This window comes from Amblyomma maculatum, chromosome 10 (genome assembly GCF_055883805.1).
Source record: "Amblyomma maculatum isolate TAMU_Amacu chromosome 10, ASM5588380v1, whole genome shotgun sequence".
Lineage (NCBI taxonomy): Eukaryota > Metazoa > Arthropoda > Arachnida > Ixodida > Ixodidae > Amblyomma > Amblyomma maculatum.
In genome coordinates this window covers 44,539,729-44,567,297 of record NC_139353.1, presented here as the reverse complement: position 1 = coordinate 44,567,297, position 27,569 = coordinate 44,539,729, and the positions used below count along the sequence as shown (strand labels likewise).

Sequence of the window (27,569 nt, the reverse complement as noted above, 5' to 3'; positions counted from 1 at the left end):
TAAATTAACAGTTGCAGAAAGTATCTACACTATAGTGTTAGTCTAGCTGGTAACCGAATCGCCATCCTTTACGGTCGGAGCCCTTGCTGTCATCACTCTCATGCAATTCACCCAACCACGTAGTAGTGCACAATCATGCGCTCGTTTTTTGGCGTTAATCAGCGCTTCTGTCACATCTCGCATTATACGCATCACGTGGTCCTGTGGCCGCTTCTTTCTTTTTTATTTCGTGATCACTAAGTGGTTGTTTTCCTTTTTGTTTTCTGGAGCTGCCCCTCTAGGTATACCTTCGATATTCCGTGTGCTGCGCCCGATTATTCCAAGAAAGAGATGGTGTATTTATGGACTATACGATTAAGGAGTCCTCGACTTAAGCGGAGTATTCCACTCGCCCTGCGCAATGTTATGCGTAAAAAAGTCCTCTGACAATGTCGGCTCATTATGATAAGCTTATAGCTATGGGGAGAAAGGAGCTCCTGATAATCACTCCAATTAAACACGCCCTGTGCGAGCTACAGCCACCCTAATTATTTGCGCGAACTTCTTGGTCTCATCCCTCTGCTTGAACCTGTCGCCTCTGCAGCACGTACTTCGCTCAGCGGGTCGTCGGTTACGTAGCGCCTTCCTCTCGCTGTGCCAAAAGCGCGGCGAACGCACGGCATGGAAAAAAATAGAGATTTAGCACACCGTGATCCGCGATCCGCTACCGTGATCCGCCACCGCGCGTTCCATTGTGCATGCCCAGATCACTTTGATGCCGATAGATGGCGCCACGTACTTGATGTCGGCACATTGACCTGCCGCATCGGAACCAATCAGCTTGTGCGCCCCGCCCACGAGCGGTAGAGGGTCACGGTGGCGGATCGCGGTATGCTAAATCTCTCTAATAAAGACGGCGGCTGGCGGTGGCACGTGAAGCCACGGCTGACTGTTCTGTGCTGGCCTGGTTCCGTGTCAGCTGTCTCGTCTTTAGCTCCCGAGTCCTTAGGCCTACAACCTCTTCCCTGCGTTTCAATTTCCGCGAATGTTGATTTGAGCTACGATGTCGTTTTTTCCTTAATCGACGCTGCTCTATACGGCCCACCTGCTTCCTTTTAAGGTGAAAGCCTTTAGTGGCTCATGACTCGCTAGCGTGTCTGTTCGTTCGTGTGCCTTCGAGAAGTGTCCCGCAGTCCACTTCGCGAGATTTCGCAGTTGTTGTTGAAAACCTTTATTTCCACCGAGAAGAAGCTCCGTTTAGGACTCCCCGGCACGCAGGCCTGATGGAGGCTTACTCAGGAGCCTCGCGAACTAAGGTCTGGTGAATATACATTGTTGCTTCACGGCCTCAGCCGCCAGGCGGATGGCTTGCTGCTGCTGAGCGAGGTCCTCGCTTCGCAGCAGGGTCTCCCAGGCGTCTCTATCTATATTTTCTTTAGCTCCTGGGCTGTTGTTACATTCCCAAATAATATGATCTAGAGTGCCCCATCTCCCACATGTTATGCAATGTAGATCCTTTTCATCTTTTGAAATTGTTGCATATACCCAAAAGGGACTAATATGATTGCCCCCTTGTAGCCTCCTCCATGCAATTGCCTCCCCGTTTCCGAGGGAACGGTCTGGCGGCGGATAGACCCTTAATAATAATAAATTGGTTCACAGGAAGGGAAAGGCGCAGTAACTGTCACACTTGCTCTGTGGACACCCGAACCGCGCCGTAAGGGAAGGGAGGAAGGTGGGAATGAAAGTGGAAAGAGAGAAAGAGGAGCCGTAGTGGAGGGCTACGGAGTAATTTCGACCACCTGGGGATCTTTAACGTGCGCTGACATCGCACAGCACACGACGCCTCTTCGTTTCGCCTCCATCGAAACGCAGCCGCCGTGGTCGGGTTCGAACCCGGGAACTCCGGCACAGTAGTCGGGCGTCTTACCACTGCACCACCCCGGCGGGGCAGCGGATAGACCCTTCTGCTTAGTTTATAGTGCTCTGTAACCTCTTTATACGAGATTAGGCTATCTTTTATATCCATGCAAGAGGGCTGCTCGGCAGCCGCCCGGTGATAGAGAGCTCGGGCAAACTCGTGAGCAGCCTCATTCCCTGCGATGGATTCATGTGCTGGTATCCATATAATTTCCACGTTGCGCTCAAGCGGCCTCGATTCGAGGACTCGTTTAGCTTCTTCTGATATTCTTCCCTTCCCAAAATTTCTGACCGCATTTTTGCTATCGCATAGTATGAATTTAGCCTTGGTACCGACACAAGCGAGCGCTACTGCCAATTCCTCCACCGCGTTGGCGTCTCTTGCGGCTTGAAGCCGATACTACAGGTGCTCCTGTTCCGTCGACTACTGCGGATGCGGCTGCTCCTTGCCGTCCACATGCGGCATCTACGTAGGCCACTTGTTCTGCTGGTTGTTCTCCCATTCTTTATTCGTAGGCTCTGGCTCTATGCCCGCGCCTCTCTTTGTTATATTCGGGGTGCATATTTTTTGGCATAGGCGGGACGCGTATCCTGGCTCTTATCTCTTCCGGGATATCCACTGTCTTATGAGGGCCGAGCTAGCTGAGGGAGTTAGAATAGCTCAGCTGGAGCGACTTAGCCAATCTGAAACAGGAAGAAAAATACTAGAATGGATAGACATCCAACCGAGATTTCGCTGGATACCGCGAGACTGTGACGTCATCACCTGGTGGCGTCATGACCGGATCATGACGACACATCCGGTCATGTCTGATAACCGGAAAGGACGTCATGATGACGTTACCACTGGCCATGATGTCGCCTGCCGGGCGTCCGATCCAGGCGTCCGTGCGGTGCCTTTTATTTGAAGCTGCATCGAACGCCGCACCACAGAGCATATATAGGAATATACGCAGTACAGCAGGAATCAGCGGCGTTTCAAATTGGTTTACAGCAAAGAAAAGGCGCCGTGTCTGTCAATTCTCCGCGCACACCTAAACCGAACCGTAAGGAAAAGAAGGAAGGTGGGAGGGAAAACAGAGGAAACGGTGCCGTAGTGGAGGGTTTCGGACCACCGCTATAAAGGCTTTCGCCTGACCAGCTGACTGAAAAACTTTATTGAGCAGAGATAAGGGAGCGGGATGTGTAGGTGGTGTCCCTAGTACGGGACTCCAGCGGCTGCCGCTGCTATCCGCGCGCGTGTCATGAGGGCCTGTTGGGCCTCTAGTCCATAGCTGGATAGGGAGCCTCCCACCTCTCACCGCACTTTTGGTCCAAAGCGTCCACTAGAATTTTTCATACCCAAGGGCTCTTGCAAACGTCGGCCGCTGAAAAGTGCGGTGCGTTCATTGTTGAACGCGAACGGCTATCCGTTCTTCCGCTACACGTCCTTGCTGCACGCAGCTGCAGGAAGACACTGTGATTGTTGTGCAACTCTGAACTTAAAACGAAAATTTTGGGTGCTGTGAAAGGTAATTGTAATCTCAATTTTACACATATGAGCGCGCTTTCTGACATTACTTGCAGGTGCAATTAAATGCGCTTTGATTTATTTGCAGTCTTTGGAAGCTCATTCAGGACATGCCGGGTTTGAACGTCTGCTTCGTTAGCTATGTATCCTTCTTTGGTCTCTGAAATTAACCTTGGGTCGTGTCGTTTTTTATCACGATAGAAGATATAGGCTCGCATTGACGACTTCACTGATTATGTACCATCGGTCCATATTATTTCAGGGGCAGGGTACGTTGCTCCTCGTTGACGTCGCTGCTGACCCTTTCGACCCGTATACGCTAGATCTTTTATTTCAATAGCAATACTGCGCCAAGTTTCGAGCCATCGCGTATCCCCGGCGGACGCCACGCTTGACCTTGAACAGCCGAGGAGGAGGCGGAGCAGAAGAAGGCTGGCAACTTACACTCTCGCGTCATACTCTTAAAGGATGAGCTTAAGTGTCCCCAATAATGTAGCACCTTATACTGATAGGGCGTGATAGATGAATAATGTAGCAGGCAAAAGAAGCTTCCGCCGTTGCTAACGCAATTCAACTACGGTTAACTAGAGTTAAACGTCAACTAATTTTGTTTGTTGCGATAGCAACACTACGCCAGCTCTTCGCGTGGGCCGTAACGCAGCGGCCACGAATGACCTTGAGCCATTGTCTAGCAATGCCGCATCTAGTCTGGCGTGCTCCAACAGATGGCGCCGCCGTCGCCACTCACTCCGCCAGATGTGTTATATAATTATAATTTAATAACTGGTTTTTAGGAAGGGAAAGGCGCAGTATCTGTCACACTTGTTTATGTGGACACCTGAACCGCGCCTAAGGAAGGGGAGGAAGGTGCGAGTTAAAGTGGAAAGAGAGAAAGAGGAGCCGTAGTGGAGGTTTACGACAAGAAATTGCTTGGAGATAGTGCGCCTTTCCTTTCCTGTGAACCAATTGATAACTATAAGCGAGGCTCTTTCCCCAACCCTGCGGTTTACGTTGTTGTCGTTGTTGTGGCTGTAGGAAGAAGGAAAAGAAAATGCACGGGCCTGCTACTGGCTCTGTAGCTGAGCCATCTCTGCCTGATTGATTTATAGGAAGGGAAAGACGCGGTAACTGTCACAGTTATTTTCTGTGGACGCCTCAACCGCGCCGTAATGGAAGGGAGGAAGGTGGGAGTTAAAGTGGAAAGAGAAAGATGAGCCGTAGTGGAGGGCTACGGAGTAATTTCGACCACCTGGGGATCTTTAACGTGCGCTGACATAGCACAGCACACGGTAAAGATCCCCAGGTGGTCTGCCTCGTGCGGACAGAAGAGAAAATAGAGAAGAAAGGAAAAAGAAGAGGGAGAGAAAGACGCGCGCCACAACAGCCGTCTCCCCCCACCGAAGCAGAGGTGGGTGCAATGACGGCCTACAACTGATAAAATTCGGTGGCTGGCTAGCCCCCGCCGAAAGCTGCGTTGACCTACCGTCCCAGCCCCGTAGGGCCAGGAACGGAACTGCCACCTCTCGCCCCCTGGGCCTCGCCGGGTGGCGCAGTGGTTAGGGCGCTCGACTACTGTGCCCAAGGACGAGGGATCGATTCCCGGCCTCGGCGTCCGCTTTTCGATGGAGGCGAAAAGCTAGGCACCCGTGTGCTGTGCGATGTCAGTGCACGTTAAAGAACCCCAGGTGGTCTAAATTTCTGGAGTCCTCCACTACGGCATCTCTCATAGCCTGAATCGCTTTGGGACGTTAAACCACAAGACCAGACCAGACCTTCACCCCCTGCGGTTTACGCACACATATTTCCGGACAGCATATTCATCCTGCACTAGGTGCGGAGAGAAAGCCGACCTTAATCAGATTCTATGGGATTGCTCAAAGGACCCAGTTATTTTCAAAAACGTGCGAAGGCGTGGGGAATGGATGGATGGGCTTCCCTATACGGCAGGTATTTCTTGCTGTTCCTTCTTCTGTCTTCGCTCGTACAGAGTGGTGTTGGTGACCACCGCTGCGTCCGTGGCTCAGCGACACATTGCGGTGCGGAGATGAGAACTTCCTTTCTCAGGCTGTACACATTTATTTACACTTTTTACAACTTATTTACAATAACGTCGTCAGATGCGACATCAAAACATAGAGGGCTAACTGCGAATGGGTGAACGATCGGAGGTCAGAGGCTAGCAGAATCAGGCCTTGGCCTTCTGCTACACTTTAGGGAGTTCCTTGAGACCTCCGTCAGCCTAGCCTCCCTCCTCGAACAACCAAAACGGAACAACCCGTCTACCCTCCACTCTCGTCCGGACCCCACTCTTCGAGCCTAACTGCCCCACCTCGAATTCCTTAGTGTTATCAAAATTCGAGTCTAGTCCGTTGACCAATCAACGACTAGTCACTCTGTGGCCAATAACATGCAGTGTCACATATACCCCTCTCCTACGCATGTCAAGTAAAACAAACACAAAGCACGCGCACTCAGCAGCGTGTGGTTGCGCACGCAAACACATCTGCGATTTACTCCCTCTCCAAAATCCTCCCACGCAAGGGGTGTCCAGCAGCCACAAAGACGAACGGCGTCGACGGTTACACTTCCGAAAACACACACATATAAAAACACGCGCAAACCTCAGACCCAAACATTCCGATCGCTGCCCTTGGTCGGCTGCGCGCGGGCGGCGGATTCAAAGGGAAGTCCAGGCGCCCTCTCCACTCAAACCGAGGGACATAGCAGTTAGCGCCGAACCCACAACCACTGCGCTTACGCTTTGCTTTCTAACTGCACTGTTTTGCCTCCTTCGCGGCACGGTCGAAGCGCGACTTTTCCGAGAATCGAGACGGACAGAACCGGCAGCGTCGCCCGCTGCCATATGTGTTCTGGCATCACTTTCGAAAAGCGACCGTCTACGCGACCGTCATAAATCAGCCAGCGTCAAGCTGCCCCTTGAACTTGGTCGCCCCTTCGGAATCTCCCCCGCGACAGTGTACCCGCGATGAACACTTCGTTTCTTGGCGAAGCCCGCAAACTTAACTGACCCATCTCCCAAAGCTCTCATAAAAGCTCATTTGAATTCTGGGAGGAAGTGCTGCGCAACGCGAGCGCCGATATACAATTGGGCAAAGTAAACCACGCTGAAGAAGTCGCGGCAAGCCACCATCTAACGGCCACTTGGCTCTTACACTAAGGCCCAGTAACACTACTGCCGGCAATAAAGTTTTCTTAACGTGCGCTTTAACGTGCGCCCGCCCCGCCCGACTACTGTGCCGGAGTACCTGGGTTCGATCCCGACCCCGGCGGCTACGTTTCGATGGAGGCGAAACGTAGAGGCGTCCGTGTGCTGTGCGATGTCAGCGCACATTAAATATCCCCAGGCGGTCGAAATTACTCCGTAGCCCTCCACTACAGCTTCTCTTTCTCTCTTCCTACTTTAACTCCCACCTTCCTCCCTTCCCTTACGGTTCAGGTGTCCAATTATTATTATTATTGAACTTGTGCTGGCATCGCACAGCACATGACGCCTTTTCGTCTCTATCGAAACGCAGCCGCCGCGGCCAGGATCGAACACAGGTACTCCGGCACAACATAACCCCGCGAGGCAACATCTCCTCTCCCTCTTCCCCAGCGGAGCAAACGCCGGCAAACATCTGTGCGGCTGCGTTTCGATGGAGGCAAAACGAAGAGACGTCTGTGTGCTGTACGATGTCAGCGCACGTTAAAGATCCCCAGGTGGTAGAAATTACTCCTTAACCCTCCACTACGGCTCCTCTTTCTCTCTTTCCACTTTCCCTCCCATCTCCCTTCCCTTACGGCGCGATTGAGGTGTCTACAGAAAACAAGTGCGACAGTTACCGCGCCTTTCCCTTCCTATAAATCAATCTATCAATCACACATCTGTGCGGAGTACCCGGGTTCGATCCCGGCCCAGATGTGTGATAATAATAATTTATTCACAGGAAGGGAACGACGCAGTATCTGTCACACTTGCTTCTGTGGACGCCTGAACCGCGCCTTGAGGGAAGGGAGGAAGGTGGAAGTGAAAGTGGATAGAGAGAAAGAGGATAGTGGAGGGCTACGGAGTAATTTGACCACCCGGGGATCTTTAATGCTGACATCGCAGAGCACACACATGGACGCCCTGCTAACTGCATCCGCATAACTGTCAGGGACGCTGAGCATTTCAAGAAGCTGTGTACATTGACCCGTTTAATCGCGCGAACGCGGGATTCTGTCCAAGCGTTCGATGTGGACACGTCCCCACTGAAGCAGCCTGCGGTTGGCAGCACGCGAGGTGTGATCAGAATTAGAGAAGGCCTCACGATGGACTATATCATAGCACATCTGCGCTGCGAGTCAGCTGAAATCACAGACATACGCATGCTCGGCAAGACAAATTTGCTACTTCTGACCTTCGCATCAGACGCATTACCTTCTCGGCTAGTATTCGACTACGAGATTACACGAATCCGTGAATACCGCCCGCGCCCAGTCGCATGTTATAACTGTCACCGCATCGGCCATGTAGCCAAATACTGCTCGTTTCCCGCCGTTTGTCGGGATTGCGGTAAGAACCCGCACCCTGAGGACCCCGGCTGCAAGCAGTTTCCTCATTGCGTAGCCTGCGGCGCTTCCACGCATATCGCCCTGAGTGCCCAGTGCCCGGCTCGAGCTTATGCAAAGCCTGTTGACAAATCGGCACCTAAGGATTCGGATGATCCGAATACGCATCGGGTGACATCCTCACATACTGTCTCCAAACATGTATCATATGCTGAAAAGACCTCTTCTCCAGGTTTAGCCGAGGTCATTGAGAGCCTCAGAGCAGAAATATCTGAATTACGCCAGGAAAATCAGCGTCTCCGGGAGATGATAACTAAGGACAAGATAACGATGGACACCCGAACTCGTTCCCAGACTCTGCAACGCAGCCGCTCACAGAAGGGCCGCAAAAGCCGTTCGCCTACCCGCCGGCCGCAACCGGTCACAGCGTCTGATTCCGCCTATACCCACATGCTCGGGCTAATCCGACAGGAACGCGCCCAAGAGACACAGAAGCTGGAAGAAACTCTGCAAAAGGAAGTTAATGCAACTCTTACTGCTGCCCTCACTTCCATGCAGAGCCATCTGCAGACTATGTTTGAGGAGTTCCAACGTACCACACTCACAGACGATAGTAAGCGCCGTAAATCTGTGCCCCTTTCATGAGCACTATGGCTCATGGGATTCAATGGAACTGCAGAAGCTTCAATCAGAACGGTCCTACCCTTCGTACAATTGTGCCTCAGCGCCGTCCTCTTTTCATACTTCTTCAAGAAACGCGCGGTCCTTGTAAAATTCCTGGTTACTGCACTTACCAGACACCTACTATCCAACATAAAAACGGCCGTTCAGAGGGACAGGCGGCCGTCTTAATCCGAAACGATTGTCCTTCCACTCAGCTCTCGCTTCAATCCCTTTGCTCTTCCACTCGTGAGATTGTTGCAGTAAAATTCCCCCCTGGCCAAAAACCTTTCGTCGTAGCATCGGCCTATTTCCGGCCAGGTAACGTCATGGCAGAACCCTGTTCCTGGCTCCCTGACCTTGAAAACGCAGCACACCCTTATCCTATTCTTATTGGCGGAGATTTCAACGCACATCACGCAGCCTGGAGCTCATCTCAGCCTAACCAACGTGGTAAACACCTATATGACGCCCTTGATCAAACTCTTCTTACCCTGTGCAACGAACCTAACGTGCCGACCCGTATCGGTCTCCATCCCTCTCAAGCAGACACTACACTGGACCTTACATTCTCATCACCGCGTCTTCTTCGGCGCTGGGAAGTACTTTCTAATTCTTGGGGTAGTGATCGCTTTCCCATCTTGCTCACTCTCAATCGTAAATGTCTTCGCGTTCAGACAACACGTTCGTTTTTCAACTGGGACAAGTTTCGTGCTAATACTACGACCCCCTTCTCGGATATTGACTCCTTCCTGTCTGTACTCCGAGATGCCTGCACTCAAGCTCTCGAATATATCCCCTGTGACGAGTCCACAGTTGGCATGGATGCTCACCTGGCTAACCTTTGGCGTCGCGCAGATCACCTCACGCAACGTTTTCGGACACGCGGAAAACGTCACAAAGATCTCGTGCTTCTTCGACGACAATTCAAGCTTATCCGGGCATACCAGCTTCACCTGCAAAGTGAGGCTTGGCACTCTACATGCGACCGTCTTGGGCAAGTACCGGGCCTATCACAACTTTGGCGCATCTTTCGTGGCCTAAATGGCAAGGCACGCGGGGCACCACCTCTCGCCGATCTCCTTCTCAATGGCAACCCGGCTGATGTTGAAGATGAAGTTATACGCACCTTTTTCCCACACGCCAGCCTAACGCCTCCACCAGCAGTTTCCATTTTCCCAGTCGGAAACCCTGATCCAGACCTGGATCGCCCATTCTCAAAGGGAGAACTGCAAGCAGCCCTCGGAAGAGGCCGAGCTCGCGCCACACCCGGGCATGACCGAGCTAGTTGGCAGGAGCTTCGCAATCTCGACTCGGCAGCCCAGGATGCCCTTCTCGACATCATTAATTCTTACTGGGAGACCGGAACGGTACCGGATAACCTCAAGCTTTCTCTTATTCTTCCTATCCCTAAACTGGCAAAAACCCTCGACTTCCTAGTAATTTGCATCCAATTGCACTGACTTCACATCTCTGTAAACTCATCGAGCGCCTGCTGCATACCCGGATTAGTCACTACATTGAATACGTCAGTCCTGGATTTCATCCAGCTCAAGCCGGCTTCCGCCCTAACCTTAGAACGCATGACTGCCTTTGGCTTTTGCGAAGAGTTCTGAATAGAGCTCATCGTAAAACGCTACCTGACTATCTCCTGGCTGTCGATATACACAAAGCTTTTGACAATGTTCGCCGTGAGGTTATCCTGGAGGAACTCGCCAAACGCTTTCCTAGTAATCGTGCCCAAATCTGGATCCGCAATTTTTTGACATCTAGACCCATTCACCTACATGGCAAAGCTCCTGGATGGGTGCCCAAAACCTATTACTTGGATACGGGTGTACCTCAGGGCTCCATTCTCGGACCCATATTGTTCAACTTGGCCATGACACGCGTCGCCGAGAATCTGGAAATCAGCACAAGCGCAAGATTCGCTATATATGCCGATGATATTACCGTCTGGACTGAGGCAGCGGATTACGTAGACAAATATTCTATGGAGACTGAACTTCAGGCGGCCCTTCTTTGTCTTGAAGATACACTAACCAAAATTGGCCTCGAACTCGCACCACATAAAACAGAATTGATTAGTATCGACGGAAAACATAAAACCAACCCCAGTATGCAGATCCATCTTCACATCGGAGGCAACATCATCACCTCCTCAAATGGGCAAATCCGCATTCTTGGCCTGCCCATATCAAGCTGCAACAGCCCCCAGAAATGGGTTCATCAGTTACAACGCCTTTGGCCAGCACTGCTACATACTATTCGTCGCCTGTCCAACCGGCACGGTGGTGCGCGGCAGCATGCCTGCCGTGCGATGGCCAGAGCAGCGGCGGTCGGAAAAATCCTCTATGGCAGACCGGTCCTCCAACTGTCGAAGACTGACTTCGCTAAGGTCGAACGCCTTCATCGCGCAACACTACGCACTATTACCGGTCTACCTAAGCACACTCTTATAGCCGAACTTGAGCGTTTGGCCGCTCTTCCACCGCTCACTACCATCGTTACCGAGTCACAGACGCGTCATCGAATACGTCTAGAGAACACTGTCCAGGGGCGTCGCCTGCTGGCCTGGGATGAACAGCGTAACGACAAAACACCAGCCCTATATGCATCACTTCCCCCTTAGGAGATGCCGGTAGTCACACGCGTCCATCGCCGACCTATAAACTGCGATTTTGTCATTCCCCGGGAGCTCCTAGCTGCCCATCACCGACAAGAGCGAATCCCCGATACGACTGACATATACACCGACGCATCCATTACAAGCGAATTCGCATCTATGGCCTGGGTATGCGATGACAACCCTTCCCTTTCAGGCGCTTATGCCTGCCATCTACCTCAGGGTACCCCTCTTCACGCTGAACTCCTCGCGATTTGGGGAGCCTTGTCAGGAGTGCCTTGCACCGGAACTGGGTCACTACGTATTCTTACTGATTCCTTTGAAGCTTACAAGGAAATCGCTACTCCGGGTTCACAAGATGCAACAGCTACGGCTATACAGCGCCTCCTTAAACGCCACCAACTCGCGACCAGAACTGTCGCTATTCACTGGACCCCAGGTCACTCGGACGAATCAGGGGGCAATGCGGCGGCACACGCCGCGGCTGCCTTGGCAGGTGGGATGTCCACATTTACTTCCCCACCCCCCTTGCTTCATCCTTATTCGACCTTGGGCGGGCAACTCGCCCCTTCTCTTGCCCTTATGCACTATACTCGGACCAGTCTTCGTAGCCTCAGTCAGCATCGCATGCAGGTGGCCACACCAGACCCACCTTTTACGAGAAGAACCCACCTCACCCGAAGTCAAGAAGTCTTTTTGAATAAGCTCATCGCCCATGCGGCTTACACGCCACGTATTATGGCCCGCTGGCGTCAGTATAAGGAGAAAATGATTACGTGCCCCCACTGTACGGCTCTAACCTGCGGCGGCATATCTCATTTACTTTGGGAATGCCCTGCTTTTTCTACTGGACGCCCCGAGATCGAACCCTACCGCCTGAACTACCGTTCCCTTCTAGAAACTGATGCAAACACACAGATGATATTTGCCAAGTATGGCTCGCTTAGTGGCCTGGTTAGAGCAATGTGATTCGAGTGACGACCTAAACAATGAAGATTATGTCTACTCCCCTTTATCCCCATCCATGGCCATGAGCCTTCCCATTCAATAATTTAATCAATCAATCATTTCCCCTCCACCGAAATGCAGCCGCAGAGGGGGAGGGGGGGTGTCGGGGATCGAACCCGGGTACTCCGGCATCGGATGTCTTACCACTACACCACCCTGGTAGAGCTAAATGTGTGAAGCTGGCGTTTGCTTTGCTGGGGTAGAGGGAGAGGAGGTGTCACCTCGCGGTGGGGGCGGGGTGGTATATATATATATATATATTATCCCTATTGCAAAAACCAGTGCCACTGGGTCCCAGCGCTCCAGCGCCATACTTGATTATGGTCCTAGTATGACGCTGGAAACTGGGCGCACTGGGACGCGCCAAACTGGCACGCTCCGCACTGGCGGAACTGTTCGCTCGAAGAAAAAGAGGCATGGGATAAAAATTAAAAAGTAAAAAGTAACGAAACAAGTTAGGTAGATAAAAAACCCTAAAAAAAAGCAAAAAAAAAAGTGTACCAAGCGCGCTTCGAACTCTCTTTCTAGGCACCTATTCAATAACTAGCTCACCACGCTAACCACTCGGCCATGCCGGGAACTGAAATTCTTTGAAACATTTCTGCATTTTATGTCATGACCAGCATTTATAAGGTGGGGACTTCATGTTTTGCAGTCTACAAGCCATTGCTGCCGCTCACAACTTCTTGATCATTGGAGCTTGCTGCCTGCTCTCATGACTTGTAACTAATGTTCTCGGTGCCTAAGCGCGCTATTTTGTGCACTGAAATCATTTTAACATGTGGAGTTTTGACATTGCTGGCAAATTTACCAACGCCGGCTCTTCGGTGTTGCTCTGCTACCGTGGGCGTAATTTTCGCTGAACACGGAGCTTTAGTACAAACCTTCAAGGAAAAAAGGTGCGACCAAGCTTCAATACCGGCAAGCGCAGCAGCGACAACACTATTTTGTGTGTAACTAAACCTTATTTGTACGTAAACATTTCGGGAAGCGTTGCGATGACCAAGGGCTCGGCTGCTTTATACGCAGAGGAAGAAGGAGCGCAAAAGCTTGAGAAACACGCTAAATATTATGCATTACAAGTGCTGTATGTTGTTGTTTTTTCTCTCATGAGCCCATCACTCGGTAAACTACATTCTTCCTTGTTTTATGTTTTCTTTCTGCTGTTTATGCTGGGCCGTGGTGCAGACTATGCTCGCCTGCGATTGAGCCTGCATTGAACATTTTGGCAGTAATCATTGTGTTAGAGTGCCCTTAAGATCAGCTGTGAAGTTTGTTATGCATGGTAGCCCACATTATTCAATTCCAGTTTTAGTTGTGTGTTAATCGTCAGTGTGTCATGAGATATCAGAGGCGCGGCGTTCGTGGTCTCTCTCGAAACGCTCGAAACGACTTATCGAAACATGGAAACTCTAGAAAAAAGATACAGCCTTTGTTTTCTTACAAGTGCACAAAGATTTCGTAGCAAAAAGCACTTGCTTGAGCCATATTTTTCATATGCGCCCCGACGGTCGATTGCGAGTACGCTGTCACCGTGTTGGCCCTGAGGGATGCTACTCCGGCTGACGCCGCAGGCCGCACCGGCTATACTGGGGCACTGGGACCAGTGCGGCCCCAGCGCACATACAGCGCTTCTCCCAGTGCATCGCTGATGCTAGCGACACACCCAGCGCCAAAAAGCAAATCCCAGCGGTTTTCTTCCATCGTACCAGTGCAACCAGTGTCTTCCCGTTACTGCTCCAGTGAATATCGCAGACCTCCAGCATGTCCAGCAGATCCAGTGCAAAACCAGCGCGAAAATCTTACTAGTTTCGCATTGGAAGACGCTGGGTTTTGCATTAGGGATATATATATATATATATATATATATATATATATATTATATATATATATATTGTTACGTGGTGGCATGGTAAGCGATGGAACACGGCGACACAACAGAAACAGAACGACGTGATGACATGACGAAATATGCTTTAATGGCCTGCAGGCCTGCCGTGAGCGCTCCGCCCCGTGCCACTGCCCGCTTCGTCATCTTCGTAGCACTACCTGGGGCCACCGAGCGATCACCCCGATCGATTGCTGGAAATCCATTGCATGAAGTGACGAACACAGACACAGGACTACGACGTGAAACGCCGGACACCACAATGAATGCGAAGATGGGATGAATGCTTGCCCCGGAGCATCAGGTCCAATCTTCATTTACCGAAGGCCAAGGCTCATGGACACGCCGAACGGCTTGGGCGGGGGTGCTGTTTTCGCTCGAGTGGTCGTGAGGTCGCTTCGTCGTGGGGTCGGGCGGGTCGGCTTTGGGCTCTTCCTGGTCGTCATGTGTTGTGGTCGCGTGATTCCGTTCCCTCAACGGTAGGGTCCTCTGAGCAGCGTCACCTGGCGACAGATAGCGGAAATATTGTAAAAATGAATAAAGATAGGTTTAAAGCTTGCTGTACTCATTGCTTCAGTGACGCAATGGATTGACACTGCTTACCTCAGCACTAAGTGATTAAAACGTCTGTTCGAATCCTGTAAATGCAACATTTTTTCTTTATTTTTTAAAGTTTCGTTTTAACCGCAACATTAAAATAAGATACCAAGATTTATTCTGGGGGGTGTTGCCCTTTAGGTTGCTTTATGTAGGGTTTTTATTTCTTAATAGCCACAAAACCAGCCGTGAACAGAGCCACGAGGTGATGGCATTACAATGGTAACACTATTCGTTTACCTTCACCATAATCATTTCCTGCCTACAGTGAGTGTATGTTACCTTTAGGTTGCATTCAGAGACACCTCTCGGTAACTACCGCCGTTTACCCCTGAGAGTCAACCTGTGAGGAGAAAGAAGTTGCGGGACCCTACCGTTGAGGAGACGGAATTACGTGTTGTGGTCAGGGATGGAGACGGGGCTCGGGATAGCGGCTGGTCGGGTCTGAGCACAAAGGGCTGGGGCAAAGCTGGGCGGGCAATCTCCACGGGCTCTCGGCCGATGGACCCGGTGCAAGGCGAGGATGGGGATGAACCGCACCTCCAACCAAATGTTACGTGGTGGCATGATAAGCGATGGAACATGGCGACACAACAGAAACAGAACAATGTGATGACATGACGATGAAATATGCTTTATTGGCCAGCGGGCCTGGCGCGAGCGCTCTGCCCCGAGCCACTGCCCGCTTCGTCATCTTCGTAGCTATATATATATAGATATAGATGCACTTGCTGCGACTGTAGGAAAAAGGAAAAGAAAACGCACGGGCCTACTACTGGCTCTAGCTGAGCCTCCTCAGCTGCACTGTGCGGACAGAAAGAAAAAGAAGAGGGAGAGAAAGACAAAGTGGTGGCAGGTGCAATGAGGGCCTACAACAGATACAATTCCGGTGGTAGGCTAGCCCCCGCCGCAATTAAGCAGCGACCTACCAGTCCCAGCCCCATCGGGCCAAGAACAGCCACCCCAAACCCTCTGCGCTTCGCCTCAGTGGATCCTAGACGTTATGAAGAGCGCTAAGTTCTTAACTGTGTGCGTTTTCAGTTTTGGTCATTTGTCATCACACATGTCAGTATACATAATGTCTAATAAAATTTTTTCTAAACACAAGAGGATAGAACGAAACAAAGAAGAGAGAATGCGCTCAAGAGACAGCAGAAGAACGTGCCACACGACTCGAGAAGCATGGTAAGGAAGATGTGACTAGAAGAAGTCTTGCCACGTCCCAGAGTGATTTCAACTGCGGAAAAGACCGGCTCAAGTTCTCGAGAATAATCTAAACGGCAGCGTTGGAATGAGACGATGCGTAGACGTTGTGTCGAGGAAACGGAGGAAGAACTTACAAGAAGACTCGAGAAACGGTGGCTCGCCAATGCAGGTAAACTAGCTCGCTTGCACTGATGGTATGGCAACCAAAGAAGAAACGGCATCCAACCACAAGCGAATCCTAAGCGTAGCCATGCAGCAGTTACGTTCGCAATAATTGTACGTAGAATATTTGCTGCATTCACTTTAATTTGCTGAAGCTTTCTAGAGCAATTGTGTAAGTGCATTTGTCTTTTGTGAGTGTTTTCTTTGTATCATAGTAAATCTGATGTGAGTGGTATGTCTTTTGGTTTGCATGAGTTCTAAGCTAGCTTGTTTTGATGAAATTTTAGATGTACCTAATTTTTCTCCCATGTACCTAATTTTTCTCCCTTTGGATAGCTTGCCTGGCAGCTGACATTACCCCGAACGAACGAAGGAAAAAGTGCATCGAATGTAATCAACCTTGAACTGTCTGTCAGAATGTTTTGCAGAAGGACTCAAACCTTAGTTAGCTGCAAAGCACGCAAGAAGCTTTTTTTATTTGCTTATAGATGCAGTATATTTCTGCAGTCACCTCATTTCACCACTCCTCTAGTTTCCACCTTTACAAATGTGAGCAGTGCTATCACCTTAGTTGCAGCTTGCACAGCCAGGATACTTTTGTTTATGATAGAACCTTGCCCAACCAATTGGTTAGTGGGGATCTTCCAAAAGGCGGGTGTTTTTGACTTACCGCCTCCTCAACACAGTGCCTGTTCAAAAGGCCTCTGTTGCAAGGGCTGGAGTTGGGTGGAATTTGTGTGCAGCAAAAGTGGCCCATCTACAGAGGCCAGTTGTGTGTTGCTCACACATTTCATTTCACTCTTACAGCTGGGTGAGCGTGGTGCTGGCCTGAAAAACCGCAGTGGCCGCATCCAGGACTTTGACCAGCTGCGCAAGGAGTGCTTGGCCAATGGGACGCTCTTTGAGGACCCCGAGTTCCCCTGCAAGGGCAGCTCAGTGTGGGGAAACAAGGACCCCAAATTCCCCATCACATGGATGCGACCGCCGGTCAGTGCTGAGGACACCAGCAATGTCTATCTTTTTTTATTCGAAGTAGGAAATAAGCAAAGGCAGCACTGCAGAGGTTCTTTTTTCTTTATGTAGCATACAATTTGGCAATACTGAAATACAAATCATGCCGCAAATTTCAATATCTGTTCATCCTTGAAATTGCAAGGTTAGCTTCAGAGCAGGGTATTGGAGGGAAAAGTTTCCTCTGGCAGTTAATGGACCCTAGAAAAAAAATCTGAGTCTTTCTGCCAAGTTTGCATGGTTATCAAAAGTGTTGCTACTTCCCTGATCTCGAGCTATCCGATTGGTTGAAATGTGAGAACTGGACATCCGGTGGACATCCGGTTCTGGTGTTTCCACCAATTGGATGACTCGAGGTCAGGTAGATAGCAACATGCAAACTCTGAATACAGACCCAGATGTGGTAAAGGCTTGTAGCATAGGATGGTGCAGCTGCATAAGGTTCAATAAATTACAGCAGTGGCGTCATGGTGAACAGCTAGGTTTTGCGTGTCGTGTGTGGTGATAGTGAGCTATATGCGAACGTCTTATGTGCACACTGCTGTTTTTTTGTGATAGTATTTCTTTTCACTCACTTTCTTATTCTAAGCTCTACGTCAGTGAGGGAGCAGTGCAGAGACGTAGTGCCATGCATAGGCAGATCCAAGAAAAATTGGTGCATTTGACTTAAGTTCGGAAATATTTATCCGTAGAAAATTTCTCCATTTTGGGATAAGCCATTTTTGTCCTTGAGATCTAATCACTTAAAGGGTGCACACGCTGAGCATAATACCTTTGGAGGTTTCATGTACAAGAATGAATTGTGTTGTGAATAGAAGGAGGCAAAAAGCACAAGGCTGGGAGTTGTATGTTAGTTATGTTTATTATTAATTTATTATACCTGCATCACCTTATGGCATTACAGCAGGGCATAGTTGCAGTTCTAAAGCTCGGTATGCTCATTTGATTCTGCCTGTCGTAGGAACTCTGTCATTGTAGTTTTCTCTTTTAGTGAAATGAATTGATAGCTTTGATGTGAGCAGAGGCAAGTCATATTGTTTCATTAACTCTTTTTCTTTTAATGTTCATGCAGGATATGTGCCACCATCCAATGCTCTTTGTGGATGGAGCATCAAGGTTTGACGTCGTACAAGGAAGTGTGGGTACGAAGAATTCCAACTTTTTCTTTTTAAGGGGACAGTTAGAACCGAACAATTAATGACAGCATATCCTCTTGGCCAAAAAGGAAAGATTCTTTAGCATGTAAGCACTAGATTAGTCTGCAAATCATGGGCATAGTTTCAACGTCGCATATCACATCACTGAAATATCAGAAGTTGCCAGCTGTATAAACTTGAGCTGCAAGACTAGTTTGATGTAGAAAACATTTTCATGTTTTTTATACATTATGCATAACTGTGAAGTGATTCAGCTAGCTGGGGTGTTTTCTACTTTTGCATAGGCTTTTTATTAATGAATTGTTTAAAGGTACATCTCACCTACCCTTTGCATAGGTATGTGCTACACAATTTCTTCTCAATTAGGTGCAAGGTTTGACGAGACCTCTTCTGGTGAACTGGTAAATTCATGTTGCACCAAAAGAAGAAATGCTAGCCAGTTGTGGGTGCCAGATGATTGTTAGATGTTTTGGCTTCTGTGATCAAGCGATGCTCTTTCTAACAAATGTCCAATATATTTTTTATCCAGCCTCTGTTCAGCGTTCCTTCTTTTGCTATATTAGCTGTCGCCCTTCTCTCTGTGTGTCTCGTGTTGATTTTTTCCCTTTTTGTACTAATAACCCTCATCCTGCCTCTGCAACAGTGTGTCGACGAGTTCATACACAGACTACGAAGCTGTGTGAGGCAGTTCTTTGTACTCGAGAGCAGTTCTGCTGATTGAATGGTTTGTTTGCCTAGCTTGTTTTGTAGCAGTGTAGCGCTATTTGAATTTGGACTCAGTTGTTTTTGTTCGTTTGTTTGGGGGTAGACTTCTCATAACTGGCTTTATGCAGGAAACTGTTGGATGGTTGCCTCCGCTGCCAACTTGACGCTGAGCGACGAGCTATTTTACCGCGTGGTGCCTGAGGACCAGTCCTTTGACCGGGACTATGCCGGCATCTTCCACTTCCGCATCTGGAAGGCCAATCGCTGGATCGATGTCGTGGTGGACGATCGGCTGCCAACACTAGATGGAAGCCTGATCTTCATGAAATCACGATCGGGAAACGAGTTCTGGAGTGCTTTACTCGAGAAGGCGTATGCCAAGTAAGTCATGTCCATCATTAGTGCACATTTCGGCTCATTTTTTATGATTTTAGTGAGAGCCAGCTGTTGCGCCCGTTTGAACAATCGGTACCAAGAAGAGACACAGTGCCGCAATGAATAACTATAGATAGTGAGGAAGGTACTACATTATGTGAAGAGGTAATGAGGACAGATAGGAGTGAGTCTTTGTCAACAGATTATTGAATCCGAATGACAGAGATAGTTCTTTAGATGTAAACGAAGGTTTCATCAACTAGACAAGGCCGAAAAACCAAATGCTGGTGCCAGCATTACTGGTAAATTTCGCAGTTAAACTGCAGTGCATCAGCACGATTTATTGGACAAGTAATGCCAGAGACTGGGCTGTACTGCTGTTGTCTCCAAAGTGGCGATTGTGGAGTTCTTCTCGGTCTAGAGATGAAGAGCTTGAATTGAATGGTGGTATGATTTCTAAATACAATTTTGTGTACAATAAATCAGTGTTTTGCTTCCTTGGTGAGCAATGCACAGCCGGAGGAAACTGTATAACAATAAATTTTCATTGGGAACAAAATTGGATGCAGATGTCTTCCATGTCCCTTTAAGCTCTGTTATAATTTTTTTGTATGTGTTTCCTCTTTTTTTTTTTTTTTTTGAAGTTGCGGTAGATGACTGGAGGTTTCTTGAAATTAGGATGCAGCCTTTCTTGTAGTTCAGTTTGTCTTGATACATCAACATCATTCATCTGTCCAGTAATTATGTAAATGTAGCCAGTGTCTGCACACCTGGCTATACCAGCAAGCTTAACTGACTAGAGTTTTGCCATCTGCAAAGAGATGATCAGTGTCCTGGTTGCTCTTCTTGCCAGCTCCAGCATATAGCAAGACCAGTTTGATCATGTCTTATTTGTCTGTGGCCATGCTCGTTGATGAAAGATGTTTTGTATTTCAGTGCAACAAATCAGGCGGCCATAAATGAATACTGCAGGACAATAATTTTAGGGAGCTTGCATGCGATATGAGACAGAGGCACCATACTTAAACGCTCAGAGGTTCAAGCAGAACGTCACAGCAAGTGTAAGGTGGGGGAAAGTTATGGGGGACACTTAAAAGCTCAGCCTTTAAGAGTATTGAGCAATAGTGTAGGCTAGCAGCCCACATATAAAGGCCAGCTCTAACCAAGCCATCTGAATATGCCTGTGTGGCCGAGGGTAAATGTGAATGCGAGGGTATTGGCAGGCAGATTCTGATATCATCCACCCATATAAAAGGAGGGACTCAAGTTGGCAGCTCCTGCCAAATATAAGGTCGCGCAACCCAACAGTCCAGTTAGCTCTCGGTCATTGCCAGCTGCCAGCTACTACCTGTCTGTGCCTTGCTTGTGATTTTTCGCTCACAGCGCCAATGCCAAAGCTGACACCAGATTTCTGGTGAAGGGGGCCTTTCATGCGATCGCGTTAAGAGGCCGTGAAATAGTTTGCAACAATTTGAGGTGATTTTGAGTTTTTGTGTCATTATACTGTTGCCATAGTTTATTCAGAGTAATGAAAAGCTTGAATTAACAGCAGGCCATGCAACAAATGCATGGTGAATAATAAAAAGGTTTGGATCGTTGTCTGAAACTCTCGTATGTTCTCTGCCTGGCTTTTGCACAGGCTCCATGGCAGCTATGAAGCCCTCAGTGGCGGGTCTGCTTGTGAGGCCATGGAGGATTTCACTGGCGGCCTCACAGAGTCCATCGATCTGAAGAACCCGCCAAAGCAGCTGTTTCTGCTCATGCTGAAAGCGTACGAGCGCTCCTCCCTCATGAGCTGCTCCATCCCGGTGAGTGGGATTGGTGTGCGAAGTGTTTAACGCTTTAGCAGGTGCGAGATGCATGGGCAGCTTATAAGCATATAAGGAAAAAAACTGCTCCCACTATGCCTCTAGAGATTGAATGACTCCCTCTCATGTTGTTTCAGCCACTGGTTTTGTAGAAAAAAAAAAGGGGGGGGTTCTAAAGCTTTTTAATAGACCTAAAAAACTTCAATGGGGCATGTAGCGGTCCCTCAGCCTTTTCAACGTATAATAGAATTTGGATTAGTATTGAAAATTGCTTCAAAAGGTGTTACGACTGTTTATTTAGGAAAAAAAAACAAAAAGCTTACTTTTATTCATTCTTTTTTTTCCCCACCAAATTGAGTCTCGTTTAACTGTACACCTGCACTTATAAACAGCAAGGAGGCATGTTAGCAAGGTGTTAACATGAGCTGGATGCTTCACTCAGTAGTTTAGTATCATTAAAGATGCAAAAATGTGGTACACATGTGACGCATTTTCTGTTTGCTGGCACTTGAAGCAAAAAGTGGGACAACATGCGTCTCGCTGTCATTTACAGGTTGAGCTTCTAAGAGACCCACAAAAGCTTCTGAAGTGGCTTACTAGCTTCTCTCTAATCTGGCTTGGTCAGTTAGAAAGTGTTCAATTTGAACTTCCAAATGTGACCGGATAGTCCCAGTTTTTATTTGGTAGAAGTGAGACACTGCTCATGTGCAACACAGGCAAAGAAGTAGGTTCTATTGAGCGGTCTACAGTCACTATTGCAAAGTTGTAAAAGTTCAGTAACAAATTATTCCATCTGTAGAGTTCTTCACATGGCTTTCATTTATAATAGTATCTCCTTGCTCTTTATAAGCCTAAAATTGTAATATGGTTCACTGAGAAGAGTTCTTTTGAGTGACAAAATTGTTATACTTTCAGTGCATGTTTCCATGCTGTTGGTAAAAGTCGTGTCTATGGGGAAATTAAACACATAATATATATATGTTGCTCACAATATGTATATATATATATTATGTGTTTAATTTCTCCGTAGAGACGACTTTTACCAACCCGAGATTAAAAGCAGCTGCAGGCATGGGTTAGAGAGAGGCGACCTCCCTGGCAATATATTTAGCTTACCTACTATTATGCACATGGCCTTCAGCTGAGTATATTTTTTTATTAAATGTCTCAGCATAACCATCTAAAAACTTTCATGCTCTACCAACTTCTTTAGTATCCCTGTCATTTGCTGTCATTAATTGAGTCAGAGTTGTGTGCTGTCTTTTCTCTTAAAATAGCATGAGAGTATGTTTGCATTTATGGTGCATGTCCCCTGTGCTCTTTTTTGCACTCGCCATCTTAAATGACTGCAGCACATTGTTTAATATAGTAGTTGTCATTATTCTTTTGTTACTGCATGGCCTCACTGCTTACCTTCTTTGTGCGTTGTTCTCTTATGCAGCTTGGAATGTTTATGTCGGACTTGATTGATGCGAGCTTTTATTGGCTGAGGTTGGACTTCGGTTTTATTGGAGGGTGCATTCTATTTTTGCTTCTTGGTTTGCTTTTTGTTACACGGTAGACTTGTACTCGATTTTTGGTTTTGCTTACATGGTTTTCATCATTAAGTTTAGTTTTTCAAGAAGAGGAAATGCTGCTCATCTTTGAATTTTCACGCGTGCTGTATCATTGCATCACAGCAATTTGGTTTGAAAAGCTTGGCTTGTGCACCAGCAATTAAGCTATCGTTTCAATTCAAGTCTTGGGATACGTTTTGCCACACAGTGTGAAGTTAAAAAGTGTGTTGTTCCATGTTGTTGTTGATGTTGCGTGCACAGGTAAAGCACACCTTGTTGGAGATCATATGTTCTTTGCTAGCCCATTTTAAAGCATGTCACCCATGCAACAACAGGGTAAGTTGCACACCCTTTGATCGGTGTTGATCACTTTTTATGCACAAAATGTGCCAAATTAATTTCAAAGATGTGCAGCATTTTCTTATCAGTTCTTGTGTAACTTATCACTACTAATTGGTGTTTGACCACTGTTATTTCACTGTGAGAGTAAATATAGCATGCAAAATGGAAAGCTATGAGGAGGAAATGCAGCAGTTTAATTATTTTACAGTACAGCACACCTCAAAGGCCCCAGGTACAGGGCATTGCGATTAATATATGCAGTATGACTTTTTATTCTTAGTTTCGTGGGATGTGCTGACCAATATGGCTGAATTCTCTTTACTCTGTGAAGTAGCTTCCTTTTCGTGTTTATTTTCAGCAAAATCTTTATCAATTTTTTTTCTTCTTGAAATAAGGAAATATGTTCAAACAAGCCTGCCAAACTTCTATTACACAATATGCTATACAGTATGGTTTAATTTCCATGTGAGGTAAAATGCTGCCAAGCTCTTGTTTGGTGAACTAATTTGAATACATTCAAAATGTTTTCAATGAATCGTGTCATCGTAACTGTTAAGGTGGCGATGTTTTCTTTTTTTCTGTGCTGCCGGTGCCAAAGTTGTGGCGGCAGAGTGCAAGAGTAGTTATGGCTGCTCACATTTCGGTCAGTAGAGGGAGCTTCTAAAGGGACACTTAAGTGGAATACAAAGTCGAGCTACACGGAAAGGTTAGCTCTGATAACATAAAATCGTGTAAAAGGGCAGTACATTTGATGACAGCACCCGTAGAAACCGACAACTGTGCCTGGTGGTTTTTTCACCAGCCGTAATTGATTCACTGCTTTCCCGCGCAGTGCTGTTTTTATGGCACAGGGCAAGTAAAGTTTACCAACTGATGGAGCTCAAGTGGCAATGCACATTTGGTATTTCCCTCTGGGGTTCCTTTAAGGATTTTGTCATTACCAGTGTCGTTTGTTTGAGAAGCTTTCCAAGTTGCTGTGGGCCGCAAAAAGACGCTGTTATATTTTTTGTGCATGTTCTTTCCCGCTTTTACACTCCCCATTGTTTGTCATGTGTGACTTTGCGAACATGTCTATTGTCTTTTCTTTTGGCCACCAGGTGGGCTCAATTCCTGAAGAGAAGTTGGCCAGCGGCCTCGTAGCAGGTCATGCCTACAGCATCACTGCGGTGCGACTGGTAAGGGTGTTGCTGATGTGGACTTCACTTGTATCTGGTTCAGTCATGTTAATGGCCCTGTGAATGTTCTGTCTTGAAACAGTATTTTAAACATCTAACCCTGTGTTTTATACTTATTACATCCCATTTCATTCAGGACTAATTTTAGGAGAACACGCTTTTGTTCATTATTTACAAAATGTAACATTTCTCAAGAAATCAAATTTTTTACAACAACTATAGAAATCCAGACATCTAACCCTGTGTTTGGCGCATGATAGCCATAGTTGCTTATGCGCCATATAACCACATACTAACAATCATTCTGCATATGCCCTTCAATTTTTTTTCTTTATCATTGTCGCACTTTTGCTGCAAAGTTTGCAGCATGCCTTCCACATTGTCAGTGGTCAGACAAGAGAGGTGCTGCAATCAGCGCTTGTTTTTCAAACGTCAAGTTAATCAGACTAGTTTATAAGCTGCACTTGTGAATTTAATTTGGTTTATGGTAGTGAGCTGTAATTTATTTATTTATTTATTTATTTATTTTATTTATTTATCACATACTGCGGACCAAACATGGTCCAAGCAGCACAGCTCAGGCTTATTTCGGTTCAGCAGAATACAAAATGGAATGGCACAGATAAAACTAGTAACGATAGCTTCTGCTGTGCTTCAGTTATACTGACTGAAAAGAATTACAGCACTGCACTTAAGTCTGCTCAAGAGCAGAAATGGTGAAAGCCACTTTACAGGACTGTTTTCATTAACTGCATCGTCATTTTCATCGCTACTATCATCACTATCGCTACTATTATCATTATCAACTAAATGCATCGTCATTGTCATTGCTACAGTTATCACATATTACTACTATCATCTTTATCAAATAAGTACTCTGTCATTGTCATCACTACTATCATGATTATCATTATCGCTACCTGCAGCATCACTGCCATCAAATACTACCACTAACTGCGTCATAATTGTTGTTGCTACTATCAATCTTACGCTAGACAAGGAGATTTACGACCTGTTTTTCATGAGCGCGGCGTTGGACATTGAGTAGTAGTTAGTGTGCTCAGCTGGAGAGGATAGAGCATGGTTTTCTGTAATTTTTTTCTGTAAGTGCCAGTGTTTTCCAGTCATAGTTTCTGCTGAAACACATGAGGCAAGAAAGACTTTCTCCTTAATATAGAACTGACTGTTTTGGCACACTGAAAAAAAGAGGGCGCAGAAATATGCGACAAGTTTATTATGTACATGCATTTTCACATCCTGCTCTTTGCCATTCTCGTTGATAGCTGCTTTTGGCATTTTTTAGCCCACTGTTGTGATTGGTCGGGTTAATGTTGCACGCAGGTTTACATCGAGCGGCTAAAGGGCCGAATGCCATTGATCCGGCTCAGGAATCCCTGGGGAGACGATACTGAGTGGAGAGGAGCCTGGAGCGACCAGTGAGGAAATGTTCTCTTCTTTTGTATTGTATTTTCCTGTTTCCACTCTGTAATGCTGTTGCTTCTCATTATAGTTGTGGTGTGGTTCCAGAGTGCAAATAACTTGAACTTATTGCAGAATTGCCATGCTGCTTTTGTATTGAGAGAAAGGAAAGAAAGGAAAGGTGTCTTGCCAGTTTTTAATCTTTGCTAGTGCTGCCTGGTGCAAAACTGTGTTTGTTTTTAACATAAATCTGCTGCTGCGACAAATAATTGTTTGTATGTATGCTGCTGGAATATGAAGAGAGTTGATCACAGAATAACGAAAACTGCTTAGTGGCACCTTCATGGTTGATGGTTTATTTTTAACACACTGCTTGTATTCAAGTTCCTCTCGATATTGTTTTCTTGTCATGTGATTGTGACTCTGCATCACCGTTTCCTGCTCATTATAGTTGAAGTTTTCTTTAGTGGCTTTGTTTCAATGATATTAACTGAAATGTGTTATCAAGGTCTGCTCTGGGAAGGTTAGACGGTTAGTCATAAGTTGTCTGCAATGTTATGATGGTCCAAAATCTGTGCTTTAGTGGGCTTTGTTCAATGAAAGGGGCAGTTTCTCACTGTAATTTTCTTCTGGTGTTTGTTTTTGTGCAGGTCACGTGAGTGGTCCCTCGTGTCTGCTGAGGAAAGAGAAAATATTGGCCTCACATTTGACGCTGATGGTGAATTTTGGTAAGTCAACCGCCTCTGTGTGAAAGTGCAGAATGGTGGCAGTGTCTTCTCTGGGAGAATGCACAGTGAAGTGTATCTGCTGTTATGTGACTGTAGTTCCGTAATAGCAGACTCTTGCTCTCTACTCATGTTTTAAATTTGTTTGTGATAACATTTTCAAGAGCTGTAGTATGTATCAATCATGAGTGAACTAATTTTAGTGTTAATGATTCTTCTTGTCTTTTTCTTTTTTTTTTACGCATTGTTTCGTCCACTTTTTAGTTTTTACTCAGCTGTATTTGTTGTAGGTGTATGCTTAGCTGTTAGTAGTTAACCTGGTATAGTAGTTGAGATGTCTTCTTATAGGGGTTATACTATTGAGAACTGGAAACTTTGGATACTGCTTCTTAATAATGATACAAACAGTAGTCGAATACCCATTACAATATCATGTGAGAAAAAAAATTCGTGCTTGTTATTTCAGAGTTTTTTCTTTCGGGAGCTGTACTTTGTTGCAACACTTGCGTGTAAATTCTCTTGTATTCGATTGCATCTCACCTGTGTTCTGCCTCTTTGAACTGTTCTTTCTTCAAGGATGTCGGAGAAGGACTTTCTGCGGGAGTTCCACTTTCTGGAGATCTGCAACTTGGGTCCAGACTCTCTGGACCAGGAAGTACTCTCGGACTCGTCCAAGAAGAAGTGGGAGGTTTCCATCTTTGAAGGGTCCTGGGTACGGGGAGCTACTGCCGGAGGGTGCCGAAATTACCTAGGTGCGTGGGACTGCTGTGGCACACTCTGTTTTACACTGCTTGTAAGATTGCATGGAGGGCAGCTCTATAAGAATTGTCGTTCTTAAAAAAAAATTGTGGTCACTTCTTTTTGTGGTAATATTGGTGATTCTTTAGCTGCGAAAGACGCACTTATTACTGAGAAAATTATATCTAAAGATAGAGATTTGTTTTCCTTCATCACTCAGTTTGAACTCGTGATGCCAAGGCCAAGGAGGGCTCTATGATCTCTGTTTGGAAGAGGGTGACAGTTTAGTCTAGCCTTTGAGATCTGAGGCTGGGCTATGCTTCTAGGCTGTGAATTGATGTAGTATGTTGGTGCATCTATTAGAGCTATAATATCAGTGTATAACTTTTATAGGGGGCAATCCTGTCTACTTTTTTCGTTCTTTATCTCCGCATTGTATTTTGCAAACAAC

At 47.0% G+C, this 27,569-nt stretch overlaps 1 protein-coding gene across 6 annotated transcripts in view; it reads left to right on the top strand.

Annotated features, from left to right (window-relative positions):
- The window catches only part of LOC146176305 (calpain-B-like), a 97,215-nt gene that overhangs the window by 44,000 nt on the left and 25,646 nt on the right, over window positions 1-27,569 (top strand). For all 6 annotated transcript variants that reach the window (XM_084582644.1, XM_084582641.1, XM_084582645.1 and 3 more), the window contains exons 2-9: window positions 16,915-17,094; window positions 18,191-18,260; window positions 19,109-19,361; window positions 20,995-21,163; window positions 24,159-24,236; window positions 25,578-25,672; window positions 26,306-26,383; window positions 26,957-27,132. In XM_084582644.1, coding sequence (XP_084438770.1) covers window positions 16,915-17,094; window positions 18,191-18,260; window positions 19,109-19,361; window positions 20,995-21,163; window positions 24,159-24,236; window positions 25,578-25,672; window positions 26,306-26,383; window positions 26,957-27,132 — 1,099 coding nt within the window. The remainder of the gene's footprint in view (window positions 1-16,914; window positions 17,095-18,190; window positions 18,261-19,108; window positions 19,362-20,994; window positions 21,164-24,158; window positions 24,237-25,577; window positions 25,673-26,305; window positions 26,384-26,956; window positions 27,133-27,569) is intronic.